The 25,555-nt window shown below is 36.6% G+C and overlaps 1 protein-coding gene across 1 annotated transcript; it reads left to right on the top strand.

The window, feature by feature from the left end:
• The first annotated feature begins 3,706 nt into the window (after positions 1 to 3,706).
• Positions 3,707 to 7,004, top strand: LOC107787472 (putative 2-oxoglutarate-dependent dioxygenase AOP1). The gene is made up of 3 exons (XM_016609053.2): positions 3,707 to 4,153; positions 4,872 to 5,193; positions 6,105 to 7,004. The coding sequence occupies exons 1-3, from the start codon at positions 3,777 to 3,779 to the stop codon at positions 6,351 to 6,353; spliced, it is 948 nt and encodes a 315-aa protein (XP_016464539.1). The 5' UTR covers positions 3,707 to 3,776; the 3' UTR covers positions 6,354 to 7,004.
• Positions 7,005 to 25,555: the final 18,551 nt, after the last annotated feature.

The following is a 25,555-nucleotide window of genomic DNA, read 5'->3' as shown; positions in this document are numbered from 1 at the left end:
TATGAAGGTTGCATAGTTTGAAAACTGATCTATGACAACCATGATGGATGCAAGATTACCAACTTGGGGCAATCCCGTGATGAATCTGAGGGAAACACTTTCCCATGGTCTCTGAGGGACATGTAATGGCTGCAAGGGTCCCGTCTGTGATGAGTGATCCGACTTGTCCTTGTGGCATGGCTGACAAGTCTTCACACGTTGAGGAGCATCACCAGTCTTTTGAGGCCGATGACATGATGGATGATTGTTGCTGCGAAGAGTAGCCGGAACCAGGGGTTCATGTCTGTCGACTACCTTCTCCAACTGCATGGCCGAGATGTTTTCAGCGGCCATCTTTATGGGAAAACATGGTATGGTGCAGGGCTTGGCCCCATTTTCTCCCATCATCAGGAGCATGTTGGCATATGGTACCGGTATAGTGTTGGTTTGCCTCATGAACTCCAAACCCACTATGATGTCGAAGTCATCTATGATTGCGATGCACAGGTCGATGCTTCCTTTGTATGGGCCAAGTTTCACTGGGACATTTGTAGTTGTTCCACCCAATGTCTGAGGTGGTGAGTTGATAGCCTTGACGCGGACTTTGCTCTTTTGCACAACAAGACCTAGGCGCCCTACTTGCGTTGACGACAAGTTATTGTGGGTGGCACCCGTGTCTATCAATGCGTGAAGGGGCTTGCCGTTCACTTTCAATTCGACGAACATTAGGGTCCGCGCTTGTTTAGGAGGCCTCTCGTCCATCTTTTCCTTCCCTTTCTTGGTGATTGGGGCTGATGTTTTCTTAGGAGGACATGCACTGGTCCCCGCTAAGGCATGCGGGATAGAGCCAACAATTGCATTGAAGGCGCCTACCTGGTCGTCTTCAGATATGTCTGATGCGTCTGACTCATCCTCGACAGTCTGATGAGCATTGACCTTGATGTTTGGTCAATCATTGTTCCAATGTGCCCCGCCGCAATGACGACATTCTGAGGGAGGCTTTCTCCCCTTGATTGTTGTTGATGGATGCAACACTGTTGCTGTTGGAGGGAGGAGTCTTAGTTTTGGATGCACTCCGATCTCCCCCACTTTTGCTTGGGCCACCATTGCTGGGATGGTGCCCGTTGAATCCCCCTCGGACAGACGGCTGGGGCCTGTCGTTCTGAGTTCCCAAATGATAATCGCCAAGGCATTCTGTAGCTTGAATGGCCTTGGGCAGGGTGTCTACCCGTTGTCCCTGTAGTTCCATACGGGCATGAGGTTTCAAACCTTCTATGAATGCGAAGAGTTTGTCTTTGTCCCCCATGTCACGTATGTTTAGCATGAGTGCAGAGAATTCGCGCACGTACTCCCGCACTGATCTGGTGTGGTGGAGTTCCCGTAGCTTTCTCCTTGCATTGTATTCCACATTTTCGGGGAAGAACTGCAGGTGTATGGCTACTTTTTATTCATCCCATGTCTGGAGAGTATCTTCACCGGCCTTGATGGCTTCGTATTTGACCCGCCACCAAAGTTTGGCATCGCCCTGAAGATACATGGCAGCAGTCGCTACCTTTTTGGATTCTTCCAAATTGCCCATGACATCGAAGTATTGTTCGATGTCGAAGATGAAGTTTTCCACTTCTTTAGCATCCCGGGATCTGTCGTATGGTTTTGGCTCCGGTATCTTAAGCTTTTGTGGAATGAGGGTGAGGTTTATTGCACCCCTGATGTGGTTGTCGCCTCCTCGAAGTAGGCTCTGTAAGGCATCATTGACAACATTGAGCTTGCCTGTCAAGTCGTCTATGGTTTGCTGCATGGCAGTTAGTCTGTCTGCCTCTTGTTGCTGATGGGCTAAATCGTCGGCACGCTCCTGTTGGAGGTCCTCAAATTTGCCATGAATATTGGCAGTTTCAATGGCTGTCGTTTGTCGGTCATCGTCAGAGTCACGACTGATGTTTGCAATATCATTTTCGACCTGCCACATTCGGCGGTCTAGGTCATCCAACATTTGCACTAGGTTGTTGTTTTGATCAGGCACTGTATCCACGATGGGTCGTAATCGGTCAACCGCCTCTTCTAGGGATGCTAGACGCTCCCCATGATTCACCATGGTCAGAAATGGTGATGATGGCAAATGTGTTCCCTCGTCCGATGTCGAGCCTAGGCTCTGATACCAACTGTTACGCAATGCCTTCCTGATGTTCTTTGGAAGGGCAACGTAAGGCTAAGCAACCGATGTCAGTGCGGTTGTTGTCCGCCAATGAGGTCTTCGTCGCACGCTAGACTAGATTGTCAGTACCGTGCGGAAAAACCAATGTCATGAGCAATTGCGGAAGTTGAGAGAGAATTGGGTTTTGAATGATGATGATGATTTTATTGATGACTGAAAATGCTAATTACAAAGATGCGGTGTCGAGGGAGAGAGACACCAGAAAAATGCTTGCTTGAAAATGATTTATTGTTTGGTCCCCCTTAATAATGCTTAAAAAAAATAAACCAACATTACATGACTAGTCCTAATAAAGCTGTAGAAGCACACTGAAATGAAAATGGTGTAAACTAGCCTATGATTACAATGAAAAGGACTTAGATTATTACAAGGTAGAACTAAGTCCGATGGCAGCAACTTTGTCTTGCGGGTCAGGGTCTGCGCGCGCGTTGTTGTGGGCGCGCGCGACACTTGCTGTGTTGGCCTGAGGCTGGGCGCTGGTGCTTGGCATCAGGGTCTGTGCGCGAGGCGCTGCTGGAATGGGCCTGCAGCTGGGCGCTGGCGAGGCATCAGGATCTGCGCGCGCGGCATTGTCAGGGCGCGCGACGCTGTTGTCATTGGCCAGCCCTTGGGCGCTGGCGAGAGGCATCGGTGGGGCGACAGAGGCGCATGCGCGCTTGTCACTTGGCGCAGCCAAGACCACGGGGCCGACCATGGCGCTAGGCATTGTGAGGCTTGCTAGGCTGCCATGGGGCACGACCAAGGGGTCATGGGGCGTGTCTGGAAAGCAGTCCATGACATAGATATTTACCTGTTTTTATTCTTCCTCTTGAGTCGAGGGTCTTTCAAAACAGCCTCTCTATCCCCAGGATAGGGTAAGGTATGCGCACACATTACCCTCCCTAGACCTTACTTGTGGGATCCCACTAGGTTGTTGTTGTTCTTGTTGTTGTTGTATATTCGAAGAATTATACCTTACTTTATTTTTCAGATTACAATCTTTGCCGCCTTAGAATATTATCGGCTAGTATCTCTATACTAAGTGTGAATGCGGAATATTTCGTGTACCGGTCGTTTTTTAGCTGCTATGCTACCTAATAATGTAACAAGAAATCATATTTTTGAAAAACAAGGAAAAGAAAAGAAAAGAAAAGAAAAGAAAAATGAGCTCCTTTGTCTTTCTTGAACCATGCAATGGTGGCTTCTCCAATTTCATGCATAATAATAATAGAAGAAAATAATATCAAGACTGGCTGCTTACCACTGGAAATTTGTCCTTAAATGAATCTGAATTCACCACCTTCGTCATAGAGGAAAAATTTAAAAATCTCCACATAATGTCCCTCTTAACCCCTTTTTGTTAAAAATAAAAAATAAAATATCTTGCCCCGTACTTATGGTCCTGAAGATAAATAAAAAGAATAATCCATGCCACTAGCCTCCAAGAATAACACTTGCATGCTGTGACAAACCAATATTATCATCCCATTTCTTTAAGACCATTAATAACATTATATAATAGAGGTTAAATTAAGGTCGTTGTTTCTCACAATAGTGTCGCAGCAATTTCAGGAAATTAAAGAGACAAACTATAGTATTAAAATCCATGGATTCTCTAACTGTTTTCCACAAACTTCCCATAATTGATTTCACAAAAGAGAATTTAGAACCAGGCACAAATTCATGGTTCAAGGTATGTAAAGAAGTTGTTTGTGCTCTTGAAGAGTATGGTTGTTTTGTAGCATTGTATGATAAAATTTCATTAAAGATACATAATGAAGTTTTTCAAGCACTAGAGGAGTTATTTAATCTTCCCACTCAGACAAAAATCCAGAATAAATCTACCAAACCTTTGTATGGTTATGTTGGCCAAATCCCATTTATTCCTCTCTATGAGAGTATGGGCATTGATAATGCTAATACAATTGAAGGAATCCAAAATTTCTCCAATTTCATGTGGCCTAATGGAAACAATTGTTTCAGGTACTCTCTCTATCCCATTTTATATATGTGACATATACTTCTTTTTAGTCTGTCCAGAAAAATAATACTCTTTTTAATTAGTTAAAAAAAAGTTTAACTTTAATTACACTTCTCATTTTACTTTTAAGGTGTGTTTGGTATGAAGAAAAATATTTTCTTGGAAAATAAGTGATTTTCGTACTTATTTTCTGGTGCTTTTGGTTAGGTAGCAGAATCTTTTTTTTTTTTTAAAAAAATATATAATTTAAACAAACACTATGGGAGACAAAATGAGTAAGGGCAGGGGATGATGGTAGTTCGGGGTCTAGGGCCGGGGTGGTGGGGGTAGGGATTTGTGAGGGTGGTGGGTAAGGAATAGGATGGGGAAAATTAAAAAAGTATTTTGGAAAATATTTTTCCTCCTCTTGGTAGGATAGTCATTTTTCTCGAATTAGAGAAAAATAATCTTTTCCGGAATACTTAAGCCAACCAAATATAGAAAAATTTAAAACATGAAAAATATTTTCTGGAAAATGTTTTAGTTCATACCAAACACACCCTCATGACATGATTTTATAGTCACAAAAATATCTTCTCCAAACTCCGGAGTAATATTTAATCACGTCATTTCGATTTTGCTAATTCTAACTAGTTTGGAATTGATATATAGTTAATTGATTCTGAACGCACTAATTGATATTTCTTTTTTCATTTATTTTTCTCATCTTAATATTGTTAGTGAAGCTTTGCTAGCATACTCGAAAGCAGCAGCAGAAGTAGAAGAAATGGTGGTGAGAATGGTATTTGAGAGCTATGGTGTAGAAAAATACTATGAATCTCACATCAAATCAGTGAATTATCTTGCTAGGGTTATGAAATATAAAGAAGCCCAAGTACAAGAACCAAAACTTGGATTTGTTGCTCATACAGACAAGAGCTTCATGTCTACAATTCATCAGAATCAAGTTAATGGTTTGGAGATCAAAGGGAAAGATGGTCAGTGGTTTGGAGTTGAGCTTTCCCCTTCCTCCATTGTGGTCATGGCTGGCGACGCAATCATGGTACACTACAATTTAACATATTACAGCAGATTATATTGCTCGTTTTATTTTTTCAGGTTACTGATTTCACTTATTATGGTTTGATATATATAGTTTCCTCTTAAATGACCTACTGATAGTGCAAGATTAAAATTCTTTTACACTCTCGGTGTATATACTCAAACTCAATGAATAAATTCGCATGTATTGATAATTTATTGGGCGTTTGGATATAAGAATTGTAAAATTAAAAAAAAAGTGAATTTCTTTTTTAAAAGTGAAAATGATATTTGAAAATTAGAGTTGTGTTTGAATATGAATATAATTTTAGGTTGTTTTTGAAGTTTTGTGAGCGATCTGAGTGAAAATTTTGAAAAAAGTTTTTTGAAGATTTTAAATTTTTTTAAAAATTCCAAGATTCATCTTCAAATAAAAATTGAATTTTTTTTTTGGCTAAATACTGATTTAGGAAAAAAATGAATTTTTAAAAAAAATATTCTTACGTCCAAACCGGCTCTCCAGCCACCAGGCGCAATAAATATTTTCCCTTAAATCGTCGGTTCAATCGCTTATACTAAAAATAGCCGACAGACAGTAACAGAGGCAGTAATATTTAAAGTTTATGGGTTCTGAAATTATTACGGAACTCATAACTCGTTTTAATTACTGGTTTCGTAATTAAATATTTATATATTTAATGAATTTTCTATACAAATATAGTGTTTAAAGCAAAAGTGACTGGGTTCGCTCGAACCCGCACCTAATAGGCTAGCTCTGCCTCTAGCTGACAGATGTATAATATATATATTATCCATATATAATATGTGTATAACTATGTATAATTTATGTATACCAATTTGAAAAAGTAAATAGTGAATCGAGTCAGGTATTGTGTACAGATTTTTGATATATTTTATATTTGCTTGGACTAGGCATGGAGCAATAACAGGATAAAATCTCCACATCATAGAGTGATGATGGAAGGGAAGGGAGAAAGATATTCCATTGCCCAATTTTCTTTCATGGAAGATACAGTAATGGTTGAAACACCAGAAGAGCTTGTTGATGAAGAGCACCCCTTAAAGTTCAAGTCATTCAACCATCTTGATTATCTTCATTTCTTTAGCAAAGAGGAAAATAGAAGGCTGGAGTCTGCTCTCAAAACCTATTGTGGTGTTTGACATTGCATGTTCTTCTTCTTTTTTTTCTTTTCTTGAGTCGAGAGTCTATCGGAAATAACTACTCTACCTTCTTAAGATAGGGATAACGGCTGCATACACACTACCCTCTCAATAGCCCACTTATGAAATTACACAGAGTTTTGTTGTTGTTGTTGGTGGTGGTGGTGATGGTGGTGGTGTTTGACACGTTCTTCATCGGAATTACTTATAGTAATACTATTTTCCTAGAAAATAACAAAAAAAAGTTTCTAGTCGTGTATGAGTTCTTGAGCAGAGGATCTACTGAAAACAGTCTTTCTGCTTTCTTAAAGGTAAGGATAAGATTTGCATACAAACTACCATCTCAGATTCCATTTGTGAAATTACACTGAATTTGTTATTGTTGTTGTTGTTGTGGTTGTGGTGATGTATGAGTATGTTCGGCATGCAGATTAGAAAATAAATAATTAAACGTGTCACAGTTCATAAATCCAGTGTATCTAACTAGTTTGGGTTGTACATTTTATCTTATCGACTTCTTTTTTATTCCCATGCTTAAAAAGTGCGAGCTCGACTGCTTATTAACCTATGTCATTCTGTATTCCTACGTCTATGTACTTTCTCGGGAAAATTAATATAAGAAGAGGAAGAAAATCTTCATTGAGCGATTAATTGAGAATTTATTTTCCAGCGTTTTTCTTTTCGAATGTTTTCTCCTCTCTGGTCTAAGGTAGTGATTAACCAAAAAATGAGATTTCGGTCAAAACTTTAATTTAGAAGAATTCGGGTTACTGATAATTAAAAGTATATATGAAAGAAAGTAATTTGGCTAGCAATATAATCAGAAGAAAAACAAGTAAATCGGTATATTCAGATAATATTTTGTGTGTCTTACAATTGACCCACTCTCCCCCTTTTATAGCTATTTTGGGATATGCGTTTTGCTTTGTCATAATAAGGCCATTATGGACAATTAAATACATTAAATGCTACGTTACATAATCATTGCATTTGATACAGATTCTCTAACGTTTTTAGTATTTAAGGCTCAAAAATACTGTATCTATACTCCCATGTAGTGTCAGATTCATTCGCCTTAATTCTTGGACTTAAATAAGTACGAGCGCTGAGTCTTTTACATAACCGCTCGTGCCTCTTCCTTTGCCTTTACTCGTATCTGTTGCAACTCGTGCCTCTTTGCCAGTTGTAACTCTTTGACCAGTCTATGTGTCATGTCGTCATCTTTACACCACTTTAATATGTAAACTCAATTTTTCCCAATACAGATAGTCCCCCCACTTGCCATTTATTCATCGATTGAATATTTGGGAAGTGGATTTCATTAAAAATGAGGATTTTTGTCACCATTAATGCTATGACAGAATCGATGCTTTAATTGTCACTTCCATTTAATACTTTTCACACGTGTCATTTTTTCATTAGTTCTGCTGTTTTACAGCTCTTTTTAAGGTTTTTCACGGCTTCACTATTCACGAAGCGTCAGTTATCATTATTATGGTCCTTCCATCATTGTACCTTTTCCTTTGGCGGTTGCTTATCAGTATAAATATAACTTCCTTCTTTATCTTTACCACATCAAGTTTTCTGAACGTCCAATTTTCTCAAATCTCTTTTTGCTTCTTCATCATATCATCATGTCTTCATTAAACCCTAATCCTAGAAGGTCCCCATAGTTGATAACTTCCCTGATGTCCCTAGTAGAAGAAAAAGAGGAGGTAGGCTTCGTAATTTAGGATCTTCATCCTTGCGTGATTCTTCCCTTTCTTCGCCTAGTTCTGGCCCTTCTTCTAGAACTATAGGTTCTCTTTCACACAGATCTTCTTCTAGAGGTAAGGAATCTTCTGAACCTCTTCGTGAACCCCTAGTAGAGGAGATAGTTCCCATGGAACTATCTTTCTATAACGACAGAGAATCTCTTAGAAATCAAGTATCTTCTTTAGATCACGCCGATATCTATCCCACTCAAATTACTGAAAGTTTGATTTCTTTAGTTCGTAGAGACTGCCACTGCAATCATGACTTTTCTATCATTATTCCCAATCCAAATAAAAAAATTACCTCCTACTTAACTGGATTTTCATTTGTCTATATGTACCATTTCACTTTAGGATTCAAACCTGCTATTGATCCTGTTATTCTCGAGTTCTACCATTTTTTTGATGTTTGCTTAGGTCAAATTGGCCCAATAATATGGAGGGTTATTGCCTGTTTGAGGCATTTGACCAACACAACCAGTGTGCCTTTTACTTTCGCGCATCTGATTCACCTTTACTCCCCTAGACTCTTTCGCAATGGTGTTTTTACACTAGTAGCCAGGAGCAAAAGAGTTCTAGTTAGCCCTGAAGATGACAAAGACCGTGGCTGATATGCCAGGTTTGTTGCTGCCCCCACTGTTGGTTTTGTGGGTGATGAGAATGTTCCCTTCCTTAAGAAGTAGAATTTTGCACGTGAGTCTTCTAACTTTCTAGTACCTTTTTCTTCAATTTTGTTGATTTTTCTGATTTTGCCTTTCTTTTTCAGCAACCATGGGAGTTGTAGAAAATGTTTCCAATTTCCGTGATTGGGTAGACAAGCTATTGAAGATTGCCCCAATGGATGGTAGATCTTGGAAGACCATTTCCCAATGATTTGGTTGGAAAGTAAAAACTCATGGTAAGAGCTTTTATCTTACATATATTTTTTATTTCTTTGAACTAATTTCAATCCTTCTTTCTATCAGGATTTGCTATTCGAGGAGTTACTGCCAAGGCGGTCACGACTTCTCGTATCTCTTTGGAAAGGGCCCAAGAAATAATCTTGGGTTCTTCATCGAAAAGAAAAGCCGTTAATGACCAAGGCTCTGAAGAAGAGGAAGACGGGGGCTCTTTTATAACAAGGCCACGGGGTCGAAGATGCATCATTTCTGATGATGAAGAAGGAGCATCCCCCCGATGTTCTATTCCCCTTACCAAGTCTATTGAAGCCCCGGTAGTGATTCTTAAAGATGATGTTGCTCCCGCTGCTGCTCATGACTCTGTTGAGCAACTTTTTATCATCGGGTTTGGTGGCAAAGGCTTTGGCCCAGTTTTGGATGAAGCATCTCTGGCTTCTTTTTCTACACCTGTATCTATGACTTGTTCTTTGCCGATCTTGGTTGTTTCCTTTCCTCCCCAGACTGTCTTTACTACTTCCACTGTCCCTGCTTCCACTGTTCCTCCTTTAACAATTCCTCCCCTAATCATTCATTGCGCTGAAGTTGGATCCTCAAGTAGGAGTGGTGCTATGAGACAAGTGATCATTGAAGTCCCTACTGAGGGCAATCTCTTAAGGAAATCAGGTCAAGCAGATGTATGGCTAAAGCCCTTAATCGGACCAATTGAAAGAGCCAATCTAGAGAGCCATAGCCCCTTGACTTTGATGAATGATATTGTGCACGCTTCTTTAAAGGTATCCCCTTATCTTTTTTCCTTTGATGTGCTTTAAAATTTTCCTATCTTTGAGATTCTCATTTCCCTTCCTTTTTTTTATAGGACAATCTTATCGGCACGGAGATGATGAAAAGGGTTGCCCTCTCAGAGCAATTAGTACATGATTCTCAATTAGAGGCGTGCAATTGGAAAGAACAGTATGAAAGGCTTTAGATTGATGTGGAGTACTTAGAAGAAAGTAAGAGTACCTTAGAGCAACAGGTATGGGCCTTGACTTCAAAGTTGGCAGTTGAAAAGGCTTCCTCAAGTCAAGCGGCGAATAAAGAAAAGGCTCGTCTTGAAACCTCTTCCTCCGAGCAGCTGTCCAAGGCAAGTGAAGAGATTAGAGAGTTAAAGGCTCTCTTGGGGTAAGAAAGAGGCTTATGTTGGAGAGCTCGTGCAGAATTTGACTCAAGCACAAGAAGACCTCTGAGCTTCTTCTGATAATATTTGTGCCTTGAAAAGTTCCCATGCCTCTCTTCAAGCTTCTTACACTTCTGCCTTAGCTGAAAATGAGAAATTAAAGAATGAAATTGTTGACTGGGAAATGGATTATGAAATCCTTGAGGATAAATCTGTCGTTGAAGTGAGTTGGGTGTTTTTGAATTCTCGCCGTGATACCCTAGTTGAAGCTAGCCAAGAGAGTTTTAACTTGGAATCTGAGTTAGCTAAAATCAATGAAACTATTGAGAAAGCTCAGCAAACTCAAGATTTTCCTTCTCTCGTGACCGAAGCTTCCATGAATGTTGAAGTTGATATGGGTATCCCAACTCCTTCAAGCCCAGTTGAGCCCGCTGCTGTTGATGCACCTACTTTAGTTCATACATCTTTTTAGTGATAAGTTTAAGTCATTTGAATTTCTTTGTGTTTTTTTTTTGTTTTTGGAAACATTGTGGTAAAACCCTTGGTCTCATCTAAGGGTTTGTTTTGGAAATTCAAGTCCCCGGACCTTTCATGAGGCAATTTGTATAAACAATTCATAGTTTATGACTAAGTTCGTACTTAGTCTTAAGCTTTTTAATATTAAGAAGTTTTCTCGTTACTATCTTGAACTTCCATTTATTCTTGCCTTTATTTCTAAGGACTTATAGAATAATTTGCATTTTTATTCTTTAAAAATGCTTCTATTAACTTCATGAATATTTACATTAATCATGAATTTATAAAGAGGACCCTTTTATATTCGACACTTAATGAAGAAGACGTCTCAACTTCATAATGGTGTTAACATACGATAAAAGAAATAGGAATACACATGTTTCTTTGAAATAACTTTGACAAGTTCTTGTCGCACCTCCTTTTTACCGCGCTCGCGGGGCGCGTGGGGAGTTTTCTTCAATTGAAGGACAGTCGAAACGGGATTTATTTAATTATTTCAGAGTCGCCACCTGGGAATTTTAAGGCGTCCCAAGTCACCAATTTTAATCCCTGAATCGAGGAGAATATGACTCTGTTTATTATTCTGCGAACCAGAAATCCTGAGTAAGGAATTCTGTTAATCCGGAAGAAGGTGTTAGGCATTTCCGAATTCCGTGGTTCTAGCACGGTCGCTTAACTGTTTTTATTATTGGCTTAATTATCTTGATTTTATTAAATACATTTTGTTACGTGATTTTTCTACCGCTTTTACTTATTGTGATTAAGGACCCTTCTTTGAATCGAATTACGCGTACGTATATTCGTGTTATAAATTTAAAAATGCGGAATTGTGTCACGCGTACGTGTACACAATAACTTTTGATAATATATTTATTAAGCAATCATTTTTTCGAAATTGTGTCGAATCAAGAATATTTGTTTTTCTTAAATAGTGAACCGCACATCTCGGGTTTTTATGAAATTAATTTAACGTCCTCGAAGAAATCCCTTATATTAAATATTCATTCGAAATTGCGCGTACGCATAATTCGAATTGTTTTTATTGGTATAATCAGATTACGCGAACGTATCCCTAATCACACCAAATATTCTTAATGGTATTATGAATTTTCCACAAATTGTTTGTTGTATCTACACATTTTATATAAAAATACCGAGAAATTCATATTCAAGGGATGTCTTTAAATTCTTTTAAAAAAATTCACAATTTATTAAATATTGCCCGTTGACTATAATTTCCGAGTATTAATTATGTTCATCCCAAGACTATTCAAATTCAAAGTAAAATAAGAACATGATTAATACTATCCTTCACAAATATAACATATACATATACCAAAGGATGAATGCCATATGAAACTCACAAAAATAATTTATGAAGGGAAGAAGTATTTTTGAACAATTTTTTATTTTATTTTATTTTAATTAATGCAAATTCTACTTTTATTTACCATTGATATAAAGTGTTGTGATTTGTTCTTATACATATCATCTCATTCTCACACGCTTGTTTTTGATCCAGAATTATAATTACTCCACTTATTTATAACGATAAATGATCAAATTGATGAGAATAGAGTTATTATGCAAATTGATTCAATTCGAATTGTATTACATACAACATAGTTGTACGCTTAAACATTTATAATATTCTTAACATCATAATGAGATACATCAATTCATCATCCCTTAATGGTTATATATATACCTGTTATCACGCCATATATGAACGTATAACTCACACCATTCAATCCATAACTAAATCAGGTATTAGAATAAACTAGCAATATGGTTTTTGACATTTTTATACTACTCTTTATTCAACTAACAACATCTGACCTTAATCCACAACCAAACAATCGAATTACACTAACCATGCATTTTCTTGATATTTCAGAATATTCTATACCTGACTAACAATGTCATAGGACTTAACTAATAGCCAACTTCCTGCCATATTCCCTATCTTAACAATTCAATCGTAACTATACTTTAATGAAAATTTAGAAAATTAACCTTATTACAACACTTATACAGTCTTCAATAAAGGACATTTAACTTACAGTCATCCTATCAACATATATTACTTATTTGATCAAGAAACAAAACTGAATTTTTAATTAAAGAGCTCAAATGAATAACAGACATTATTACAATTCAAGCTTCATTTATCTGTCATGCTGAATCTCTTTCCAACATAGAATTTAAAAGGATATGTACCTGAAAATGAAGGTAGAAGGAGTAAATTTCAGCAGTAGCAGCAGTAACAAAATCAACGGAATAGCAGTCTTTCCACAGGTTTGAGCAATAATAAGACCCGAAGAACCCAGATGCACAGTGACAGTACTTTTAGGAAGTTTCAGATTTTTAACTGAACAATGATATTGAACAAATCCGGACAGATTTAATGAAAAGAATAATATTTCTGATTCTGAGACTTAGAACAAAACAGACTGAAAAAATTTCAATTTTAAAACACAGAATCAACTTCAATCCTGACTTCTGAGACAGAATTCTACTTTTATGCTTCAGTTTTTCTTTCTTTCTATGAAAACTGATAAGATCTCCCTCTCAAAATCTGATTTCAATCTTTCTTCCAAATCTATATTCAAAATCTGACCCTTTCCTTTTCAAATCAAATTTTTTCTCTCTTCTTCCTTTCTAATTTTTCTGTCTGAAAGCTCTTTTTTTTTCTGTTTTTCTTTCTTCCAAGCTCTCTAAAAAACTCTCTTCTAAAACTGCCCATCAGATTCTGTATTTATATAGGTCTGCCCCCTTTCTTTTAGTGCTGCCTGGACCCTTTCTCTTTTTTTTTTAAAATCAGAAAAGTTCCATTAAAACTACTTTTGAATACTTTAAATCCTATTGAGTGCTATTTATCCTGTTTTTCAGCAGCCCATTATCCCTTGTTCCCCATTAGTATCTTAAATTATAGCCATTAACTTCCACTTTCAGCACATTGCTATTAACATATTATCCTCATTGTTCTATCCCAGAAATGTCCCTGACCTACTGTTTTCTACTAGTATTACTGTCTTAGATTTTAACAAGTTATCTGAATTAAAACTTGTCTAGCAGCTAACAACCAATTCCTAATGATTAACCTCCTAATACAATTGTATTTACCCAACCTTTGTGAACTTGAATTCAGAAATAACATCATAACAACATTATACTGAATTCAGCCTAATAATTCAACTGAACTCAGCTTTTGAACTAAGATCAAACAAACAGGGGCATTGTCAATATATTGACAATGTCCTGAACTTAATGTTCAGAAAACAACACACATATAACGTCCATTTGATGGATTTATTAAACAAGAACCAACTGATTAACAATAACTAATTAACTGATTATAGCAAAATAATCCATCCAAAACAGGTTATTTCAGTCAACATTTTCCGAAGCAGGATTTATGATATAACTAATCGACGAACTTAGTCGAGTCGATTACACACATTGTAAACAAACAAAATCAACAGAAACAATTCATTTATTTGACTAATCATACGGGCATGAGACAAAGATGACAGAATTAATAAAAAATAAAAACATGAAGAATTAACAGGTTATTAAACAAACAAGAATACATGTAGAAAAATACCTTTAAATCCTTCAATTTTATTTTGACTCGGACTCAACTTGGATTCGGACTTTGTTTGAAATCAAACAGACCTTAGTCGAAGTATTTTCCACTGAAAATACTTCGACTAAGGTCGATTAAACCTCAATCTTCAATCAATTTTGACAAAATCCAGAAGTTTGGTATTTCTAGGGTGCCTGAAGGTTCGATTTGGGATTTACTCATTTCTGGTTAGATTCGAGGGAAACCAAAGATGTTCTAGGCACGAGGGAGGTCAGGGGGGTAACTGGTGTGAGTTTGAAGTAGGTTGGGATAAGGTCAAGTTGTACTCGAATCTTCAAATGAAGATTCGAGTAGTTCCAGTATGATTCGAACCATGCAACTAACAGATCCGTGATGAGGGTAATTTAGGAGAAGCTGTGGTGTTAATTTGAGAGCCATTGGAAAGGTTTAAGTTTTCAGACCCACCTTCGATTTAATATTCGAAGAGTTGGGGTCTGATTTGAAGGAAACTAAGGTCAGATCGGTGTAGAGGATGTTCAGGGGGTTCTAGGGTGTTATTTATTTTGGTGACCGGCGGCGTTGATGCCGCCGGGTTTCAGGCGGTGGAATTCTAGGGCGGCTAGGGTTAGGAGTGGGGGTTTGGGGACGATGATGAATAGTAAGGAAGGGGGGTGTTTAGTTAGGGGGCCGGGGTAGGGGTCTGGACTTTATATAGGGGAAGGGTGGATCAATCTTGACCGTCCGATCAAGTAAGATTCACGGTCAGGATCATCTCACTTAACCAAACGACGTCGTTTGGTTTAACGTTGGGGTCGGGCTGAATCGGGCCAATGGGTCGGGTTACGGGTTACGGGTAAGGGGGTGAGATCTTAACCGTTGGTTGGATTTGATCCAACGGTTCCTGAAAAGCTACGACCAAACGCTGTCGTTTTGGCTCGTCTGGTTTGGACCGGACCTGGGCTGCCTAGATTGGGCTGTAGGGGGGGGGGTGATTTGATTTGGGCCTGGATTTAAATCTAGGTCCGATTTTTATCTCTTTTTTCAATTATTTCATTTTTCTAATTTAAATTTCTAATTTTAATTATAAAAATAATTTTAACTTCTAGACAATATTAATCACTTTATAACAACTGTTCAACATACAGACAAAACATTAATCACACAGTGGAATATTTAAAATAGAACAAAAAATGCATATTTTTGTGTTTTTATTTTGAATTAATGCATAATTAAATCCTAGATATGCATGCAACATGTATTTTATTTTATTTTTTATTTTATTATGACAACGTAAATATTTACGGACATAAAACAAATATTTAACAAACACCACGCAAATTCACAAATTGCATACTAACAGAAATTTATTTTATTTTTGATTTATTTTTGGAGTAGTTTTCGTAAGGCAAAAATCACGTGCTCACAGTTCTTATTTGAACTTTGTCTAGTTTTGAATAACACTTTACACGTATTTAAATTACATCTATAACTTTCTCATAACTGTTTTTCTTGTAACAGATTTAAAAAAGAAAAGTAAACACAAGGTTTTTATCTATAACCCGTTTCAGTACATAGCCTTTACCCTAACTATGGTAAGGTTTTTCTTTGGCCTTAGATCGTGACTTTGCTCTGTACTTCATTCAATGAGTGAACTTTTCAGGGCTTGATCTTCTTTGCCTTTCTTATACACATGCCCGTGTATATTATGTAGTCCTCCAAGTGTTTGAGCGTTGAAGTATGAAGCCTCAAGCACTTGATTGTTCTTCTCATTTGGTCCTCTCCCTATAAAGGAAAAACATACTGGACTCGGAGGTATGATTATATATGAAGACTGCTCAACCTGTTTGAATTTCTATCAGAATAATTGTAACCCTAGGCCAGGAAGTTTAATTTATTTCACGTGCCTTGCAGGTCGTGACTCATCATTTAGTACGGGTTAGCGTTTTGCCTATCATCTAAAATCGTTAGTAAAATTTTAACAATTCAAAAATTTAATTTTAAAATATAGATACCTGACCGTGAGTATTCTTCAGAAATAATATCTCTTTAGATGAACAACATTCCAATGTGACGAAAGTATCTTGCCATCCATTATTTCCAGCTCGTATGCTCCTTTACCTGCAATATCATGAATTCTTTAGGGTCCTTCCTATGTTGGATTTAATTTCCCCGAGTTAGCTGCCTTCGTAGATTGAAAATCCTTTTTGAGTACAAAGTCCCCAATTTTGAAGAATCTGAGGCGTGCTTTTTGGTTGTAGTATCGTTCTATGACCTACTTTTGTGCTGCCATTCTTATTAGTGCAGCTTCTCTTCTTCCTTCAAGTAAATCAAGATTTACACGCATTCCCTCATCATTAGATTCTTCTGTCGACTCTGTGAATCATGTACTCGGTTCTCCTATCTCAACTGGAATTAAAGCTTCAGCTCCATAAACTAATGAATATGGTGTTTCTCATGTAATTATTTTTGCTGTTGTGCTATATGCCCATAAAACACCAGGTATCACTTCTGGCCAATTACCTTTGTATTCCTCTAAATGTTTCTTTAAATTGTTGATAATGACTTTGTTTGTTGACTCAGCTGGCCCATTACCCACCGGATGATAAGGTGTGGATGTAATCCTTTTGATTTGCCAACTTTGAAAGAACTCTATAATTTGAGCGCCTATAAACTGAGGGCCATTATCACACACGATTTCCTTTGGCACACCGAATCGGCATATGATATTATGCCAAATGAAATCTCTAACTTTCTTTTCTCGCACATGTTTGAATGCTCCTGCCTCCACCCATTTAGTAAAATAATCAGTGATTATGAGGAAAAATTTTACCTGGCCTTTTGCTTGTGGTAGTGGACCCACGATATCCATCCCCCACTTCATAAATGGCCACAGTGCAATCACCGGATGTAGTAACTCCACAGGCCTATGCATATTATTACCGTACCTTTGGCATTTATCACATTTAGCCACGAAACTTTCCGCATCTTTTTTCATTTTGGGCCAATAATAACCTGCCACAATTAAGGTTCTTACCAATGACCTTCCTCCTGCGTGATTCCCACAATGCCCCTCGTGTATTTCTCTCATTACATATTCCTTCTGAGAAGGTCTGAGGCATCTTGCTAACGGACCACCGAACATTTTTCGGTAAAGATTGCCTTGCTTTAAGCAATACCGAGTAGCCTTTTTTTGAAGCGCATGAGCTTTTTTCTTATCTTCAGGGACGGTACCATATTGCAAAAAAGCAACAATCTTGTTCCTCTATCCCAAGTTAAGTTATTAAAATTTACTTCATTCTTATCGAGGTCGAGAACTGAATGAAATAACTGAATAACTGAAGCATTTTCATTGCTTGCCAGGTCTACCGCAGATGCAAGATTAGCTAGGGCGTCAGCTTCAACATTTTCATCCCTTGGTATTAGTGTTACTTTCCAGGTTTGAAATTGCTTTATCAAATCCCATACCTTCGCTAAGTATTGTTGCATCCTTACTTCCTTGGCCGTATAAGTTCCCAACATTTGATTAACTACGAGTTGTGAATCGCTTTTGATTATAATCTGATTTATGCCGAGTTCTAGTGCCAGTTCTAAACCTGCAATCACAGCTTCATACTCTGCCTTATTATTAGTTATAGAATGACATTTTATGACTTGTCGAATAGTTTCACCCGTAGGTGGTACCAAAACAATCCCCAAACCAGCACCCTTTACGTTAGATGAACCATCAGTAAACAAGGTCCAAGTTCCTAGGTTAGCTCCATTGAACACCTGCAACTCTTTTTCTGCTTCTAATTGCCTCCCTTGACTAAAATCAACAATGAAATCAGCTAACACTTGAGATTTTATAGCAGTTCTAGGTTGGTAAGTGATATCATATTCACTTAATTCTATGGCCCACTTAGCTAACCTACCTAACAATTCATGCTTATGTAATATATTGCATAACGGATAAGCAGTTACTACAACAATAGTATGACATTAAAAATAAGGCCTTAATTTTCTAGATGCCATGATTAATGCAAGTGCAAGCTTTTCCAACTGAGGGTACCGTGTTTCTGCATCTAACAAAGATTTGCTAACATAATAGATCGAAGATTATTTATCTTGGTCCTCATGGACTAAAACAACACTTACCGCTACTTCTGAAACAACAAGGTAGATGAACAGTCTTTCCCCAGCCTTTGATTTTGCGAGCAATGGTGGATTTGATAAATATGTCTTTAAATTTTTGAGTGCCTGCTGACATTCCTCATTCCATTCAAAGTGATCTTGCTTTTTAAGAGCTGAAAAGAATTTAAAACACATTTCTGATGATTTAGAAATGAATCTTCCCAAGGCTGCAATTCTTCCTGTCAACCTCTGCACTTCTTTTTTGCTTGAAAGAATATCAGGAATTTCTTCAATGGCCTTAATCTGTGTGGGATTCACTTAAATACCACGGTTAGAAATAAGAAAACCCAAAAACTTACCTGACGCGACACCAAATGCATATTTCTCCGGATTTAAAATAAATCTTGTCCTAAAGATTCTTTTCCATTACCACATATAGATCAGCTAATTGATGCTACTGCAAGGCATGAACTATTAAGTTTTTTAGATGCATATTCAGGGTACAATTAGATCAAAATGGATCTGGTAGATGAGGAAAAAACTTCATTCATAATAGACAGGGGGACTTACTATTATAAAGTAATGCCTTTTGGTCTCAAAAATACTGGTGCAACATATCAAAGGCTGGTTACTAAAATGTTTCAAGAACATCTGGGAAAAACCATGGAGGTTTATATAGACGATATGCTCGTTAAAACTCAGCATTCGAAAGATCATATATCACACTTGTCTGACATATTTCAGATTTTACGCAAATTTAATATGATCTGTGTAATCCACACAAACTCACCACTTACCATTCTTCTTTGGAACTACGACAGTATTGGCTAACCAATTAGGATACTTTACCTTGCGGATAGATCCAATCTTTAGCAATTTTTGAACCTTTTCTTGAATCACCTGATTCTTGAAAGTTCCTTGCTTTTTTTTTGTTTGACATGAGGGTACGTTGGGTCTTCATTCAATTTGTGAGTCATTACCTCCGGTGGTATTCCTGTTATGTCAGAGTGGGACCAAGCAAAACAGTCCATGTTAGTTTTCAAAAATTCAATTAACTTACCTCTCATGCCTTGGCTTAGATTAGCCCCTACGTAGACTTTCTTATCAGGCCATTGTTCAAATAACATCACAGCCTCCAGTTCTTCAATTGTTGTTTTGATATTTTCGTTTTCTTCTGGTTCTTGAATGGTATCAGGCCTTGAATCTGTCCACCCTTGTTCAGTTGAGGTTTGTGATGTGGTGCCCTCAACTGTCTTCTGTGATTGCTATTTTCTTCTTTTTTCGTACTTGAATCTACTACAGAATTGATGCTCTTGGATGTAAGTTGATCCCCACAGATTTGACATATTCCCCACGGTGATGGAAATTTAATAACTTGATGCAAAGTTGAAGGAACGACATTCATTTCATGGATCCATGGTCTCCCAAGGATCATATTGTAAGACATCTCCATATCTACTACTTGAAATGTTGTATCTTTGACAACTCCTTCTGCGAATGTAGTGAGTGTTACCTCTCCTTTCGTCACAACACTAGAATTGTTAAATCCAGATAAAGTATGCGCCTTTGGTATTAATTATCCTCAGCTTGCATCTCACGTAATACTCTTAGCAAAATAATGTTCACAGAACTACCTGGATCAATCAAAACTCGTTTCACATTAGTATCATGTACAATTAAAGATATTACCAAGGCATCGTTATGAGGAGATAATACGCCATCCGCGTCAGTGTCATCAAATGTAATGTTGTCTTCCTCTAATACATGTCGCACCCGTTTCCCTTGGATAATTGTGACTTTGGAAATTTTATTAGTTGCAGTGTACGTTACGTCATTGATGTCTTCAGCCCCGCTTATAACATTGACGGTCCTTTTTGGAGAAAGTGGTTTAGGGGGTTCTTGCCTATTCTTCATGTAAGCTTGCTTACCTTTCTCACTGAATAACTTGGTGAGATACCCTTGTTTTAATAAATGATCAACTTCAATTTGTAAAAATCTACAGTCTGTTGTTTTATGCCCGTAATCATTATGAAACTCACACCAATGATCAGGGTTGCACCTGTTTGGATTCGATCTTATCTCTTTTGGCCACCGTACCTTGTCACCCATGCTTCTCAAAACAGCTACGAGCTCGGAAGTGCTCACATTGAAATTGTAACTACCAAATCTCTCCTACAAATTTCTATCATCATCCCGTGACTCATGAGTGTTTCAGTCATTCCTAAATCTTGATGAAGAGCCTGACTCTCTATTCCTTGATCTGTGATCATACCTTTGATTGTCCTGTTTTGACCGTGAATTTTTCCCGCAGGTCCCATGTATGGCTCGTACCTATTTTTACCTGGACCTCTTTTTGGTTTCCGCCCGTCTCGAACTTACTTTTTCTTCTTTTTGGGATCGTGGAATAATATCTTCTTCTATCCTTAGCTTCGTGCTATACCTGTTGTAAACGTCATCCATGTTGTAGCTGGGAATTCACGAAGACTTTCCTTGAGTCGCCTCGTAGCTTCTGAACTCTTTTCATTCAAATTACTTGTGAAAGCTATAACTGCCCAATTATCAGGTACACGTGGTAATGTCATTCTTTCACATTGGAATCTGTCCACAAACTCCCTAAGCAATTCTGAGTTCGCTTGCTTGATCTCAAAAATATCTTTCATTCTTTTTCGACTTTTTGAGCTCCCGAGTGTGCTTTGATGAAAGAATCTGCAAGCTCAGCAAAAGAATTTATAAAATTTTCGGGTAAAAGGGAATACCACGTTAATGCACCCTTGGTGAGTGTTTCACAGAATTTTTTGACTAATACTGATTCAATCTCCTGCTTGGTCAAGTCGTTGCCTTTTACGCCTATTGTGAATGCAGTCACGTGGTCTCGTGTGTATCTTGTTCCATCGTATTTTAGAATATCAGGCATTTTTAATTTCTTTGGAATCAGGAGGGGAGCAACACTTGGCTTCTAGGGTTGTTGCGAGTATTTATCCATATCTATCCCTTTGATTACGGGCGGCGCCCCAGGTATTTGCTTTATGCGGTCACTTTGCTCCTTGAGCTGTTTCTGCAATGTTAGTACTAAATTTTGTAAATCAGAATTGACTAAGTTACGTGGTTCTCCCTTCTGTGATTCGCTGGGGGTTCCACCGCCACCTGAGTTGACAAGCCCGGAACGAGGGTTCTCCAAAGTGTTGCTGTTTGGAGTGGGTGTGGGTAGTGCAGCAGGTAACTGGCTAGCAAAAGCCTCAAGAGCTTTACTGACCTGTGCAACAATTAGTTTCTGCAAAGCTTCAACGATAGCTTCAACATTTTCAAACTGAGTGTTTCCATTAGTATGAAATCCATCAGGAGAGCCTTCACGAGACTGCCGAGGAGAGCCTCGTGGAGAAGAGACCGGGGTTTGATTACCCTGTGGATTTCCCTGAAGTTGTTGGTTTCCTTGAATGTTGTCATTGTTGTTCGACATGGTTGATGCAACAAGGAAAGTTAAGCTCAAAAAGGGTAGATTGTCAGATTTCCGGTAACCGAACCAATTTGATTAACCAAAAAATGAGATTTCGGTTAAAGCTTTAATTTAAAAGAACTCGGGTTACTGATAATCAAAAGTCTATATGAAATAAAGTAATTTGGCTAGCAATATAATCAGAAGAAAAACAAGTAAATCGATATATTCAGATAATATTTTGTGTGTCTTGCAATTGACTCACTCTCTCCCTTTTATAGCTATTTTGGGGATATGCGTTTTGCCTTTGTCATAATAAGGCCATTATGGTCAATTAAATACATTAAATGCTATGTTACATAATCATTGCATTTGGTACAGATTCTCTAACGTTTTTAGTATTTAAGGCTCAATAAATACTGTATCTATACTCCTTTGTAGTGTCAGATTCATTTCCCTTAATTCTTGGACTTAAATAAGTACGAGTGCTGAGTTTTTTACATAACCGCTCGTGCCTCTTCCTTTGCCTCTGCTCGTATCTGTTGCAACTCGTGCCTCTTTGCCAGTTATAACTCTTTGACCAGTTTATGTGTCATGTCACGTCATCTTTACACCACTTTAATATGTAAACTCAATTTTTCCCAATACAGGTGGGTGTTACAATATATAGCATAAAAGAATATTTATATAATGAAATCTTAGTTGAGCTTAATTGGTTTACGTTCGAGATTAATTGTTGATAGTTGTCCGTGAAATAAGTATTGGAAAAAAAATCATTACTCAATTACTCCTTCCGTCAATCTTTTTGACACTTTATTTATCAAATGTCAAATTTGAGCAATTTTATAGGAAAAGTATATACAAAAGATGTTTTTTTTCCCACATTAAAATGACGATTTTTATTTATTTATTTATTTATCAAAGTTCACCCCCATTTTATTTTAGGAAGCGAAAAATGTCAATACTTTTGGACAGAAAGTATAATGCAAACGAAACCACCAGATATATGATATGAAGACTTTAGAAATCGGGAAACAGTAAAATCCCCTTCTTGTTAGTATTATGATGTAACCTAACAACTTGTTTGGATGGTTGTTACCTTATTGTATTGTATCGTATTGTTATTTTAAATACAATATTTATTTTAATTGTTACTTAAATTTTATTATATCGTATCATTAAATTCGTTTTTACGTAACGTCAAAAAGATTCACTTTATGTAACGACGGATTTGGTGTGGTGGCGTCGTTACCTTAATTTTTTCTCTCGTCTTGCCTTTCCTTATAATTATATTTTATCCTTTGTTCTACTTTTTGTATAATATTTCTACTTTGCATCCTATTTTTTCTTAGTAATATTGTAAGTATATTCTTCATATTGTTGGTGCGTAACATCATGAAATAACAACAAACAATACAAGCTACCCAAATGTCATATTCATCAAACAATACAACACAAAATGCAGTATCATAAATATAATACGATATATTATGAAACGACATAGACAACCATCCAAACGAGATGTAATTGACCTATATAAAATTTAACTTTCTATAGGATTAGGCGAATGCTACCATTGCGCAACGTCTGACATTAATTTGGTGGGCAAGAAGTTCGAATTTAAGTTATTTTAGCGATTTTCAAAGTGTGAGTGAACGTTCAAGTGACGAAGAAGATGAAATTGTGTTCCATACTGATATTTTGTAAAGTTTTTAGGATACATATATATGTTGGCCTTGCTAAGATAATATAGTTTTCTTAGTAAAAATAGCACGGGCTAGTCAATTTTTGGACTGGTCATTCAAAAATAGTCAGCATTTGCAAAGTCATTGAAAAATAATCTCTATTTTGCTGTAACACGGAAAATTCCAGCATAATATACTGGAGATCAGTACACCTGTGTATGAACTTCCAGCATATTATGTTGGAACTCCAACACACGGAAAGTTTCAGTATATTATGCTGAACCGGTATATTATACTGGAACTCTAGTGTGTGTATATATATATACTGGAGTTCCAATATACTTATGCTGGAACTCCAATATATATATTATACTGGAGATTGGAGATGAAGTTTATTATACTGGAGTATTTTTTCGGATTTTGTGTAGTGTTTTCGTTTAGATTTATCTTTAAATGAAAAATGGTTAAATTTCGATTACTTTTGAAACTGCGGCTATTTTTGAATGACCACTTATAAGTCTAACTATTTATGAATTTTTCTAAGGGAAAACCTTTTCCCATGGCCCTTTTGAGTTTTCAAAGATAAACCTGCTTAAGACAGTGATTAATATGACCTTTTTAGACTAAGGATTTTTACATGCCTATATACTATTGGAAACTTTATTACCTCTCCCTACTCAAGTTTCACTTTAATTACCTCCTATATATAAAATTACCAATTATGTACATTTTTAGGATTTAAGGATAATTAATCAATTCCTACAATCACTGTAACATACAAATCTCACTCCCTCCATGTTTCTCTCTCCGTATCTCACTCCTCTCCCCCACGCATCTTGCACAAGAGAGCAGCAATTCCACCATTGACAACCATTAAAAAGCTTTGAAGCTTTGAATTCAAATTTGGATTTTCAAAACATATTATTTGTTTGAATTGGGTGTTGTCGCAAAGAATTAGGATTCTCTCTACGTCTCTCTCTATCTCTCAATTCCTAATTTCAGTAATGTAAAGCAAAGGAAAAGAGAGCAACAATTCCACCATTGACAATCATTAAAAAGCTTTGAAGCTTTGAATTCGAATTTGGATTTTTAAAAATTATTATTTGTTTGGATTGGTTGTTGTTGCAAACAATTGGAAATATGATTTGGAGTTTATATCTCAATTTTGAGGGTGTTTTGGTGAAGATTAGACTTGATTTTGGCTGAATTTCAGATTGAAACTCGAAGAAGAAGACATGACATACATTATACTGCAGAAATTATAGTAAAGTTGTAGTAAAATTGTAGAAAAATTGTATTCTGTTTATTTATATTTTTTATTTATTTAAGTATTGTATATATATATATATATATATATATATTATATTTAAATATTGTATGAAAGTTGAATAATATTGTACAAAAACTATATTTAAGTTGTATGATATTGTAGTTGTATATAGCTGGGCAGAAATAATTTGTGAAAGTTGTGGATAAGTTATAGATAAATTGAATAATATATAATTAATTGTATGAAATTTGTTTTTACTATATATATAAATCGGATACAAAATATACAAAACACATATTGTATAAAAATTGTATAAAAATTATATTTAAGTGGTATGATATTGTAGTTGTATATAAATTGGTATAAATAATGTATGAAAATTATAAATAAATTATAGATAAGTTGTATAATATATAATTATTATGTATATATATATTATACTTTTATACTTTTTATTTTTTCCATTAACTTCAACCAAATATTGTCCAAATGCCTTAGTATCCTTGCACCATTAACCTTTGACTAACCTATTTCCATCCGATTTCATGACATCCTTACTACACCCATAACAGTGCAATAAGATATCAGAAAGTTCAAAGCGTGTTGTGAATACTGACAAGTATTTTTTAACTATCAATTCCTTGGTCATATTGTATAGGTTTGGTTTTTGTTATTGGATCATCTTATTCGACATATCTATCCTTTCGTATGACCTAAGTTATTTCTCTAATTCAATGAGGTAAGTAAACAAATCAATAGAAAATTAACTATCCATACTGTTTGAGAACCC

The sequence above is a fragment of the Nicotiana tabacum genome, chromosome 8 (genome assembly GCF_000715075.1).
Source record: "Nicotiana tabacum cultivar K326 chromosome 8, ASM71507v2, whole genome shotgun sequence".
Classification (NCBI taxonomy): Eukaryota; Viridiplantae; Streptophyta; class Magnoliopsida; order Solanales; family Solanaceae; genus Nicotiana; species Nicotiana tabacum.
Note: the sequence above shows the minus strand (reverse complement) of the source record. Positions and strands in the feature narration are given on the sequence as shown.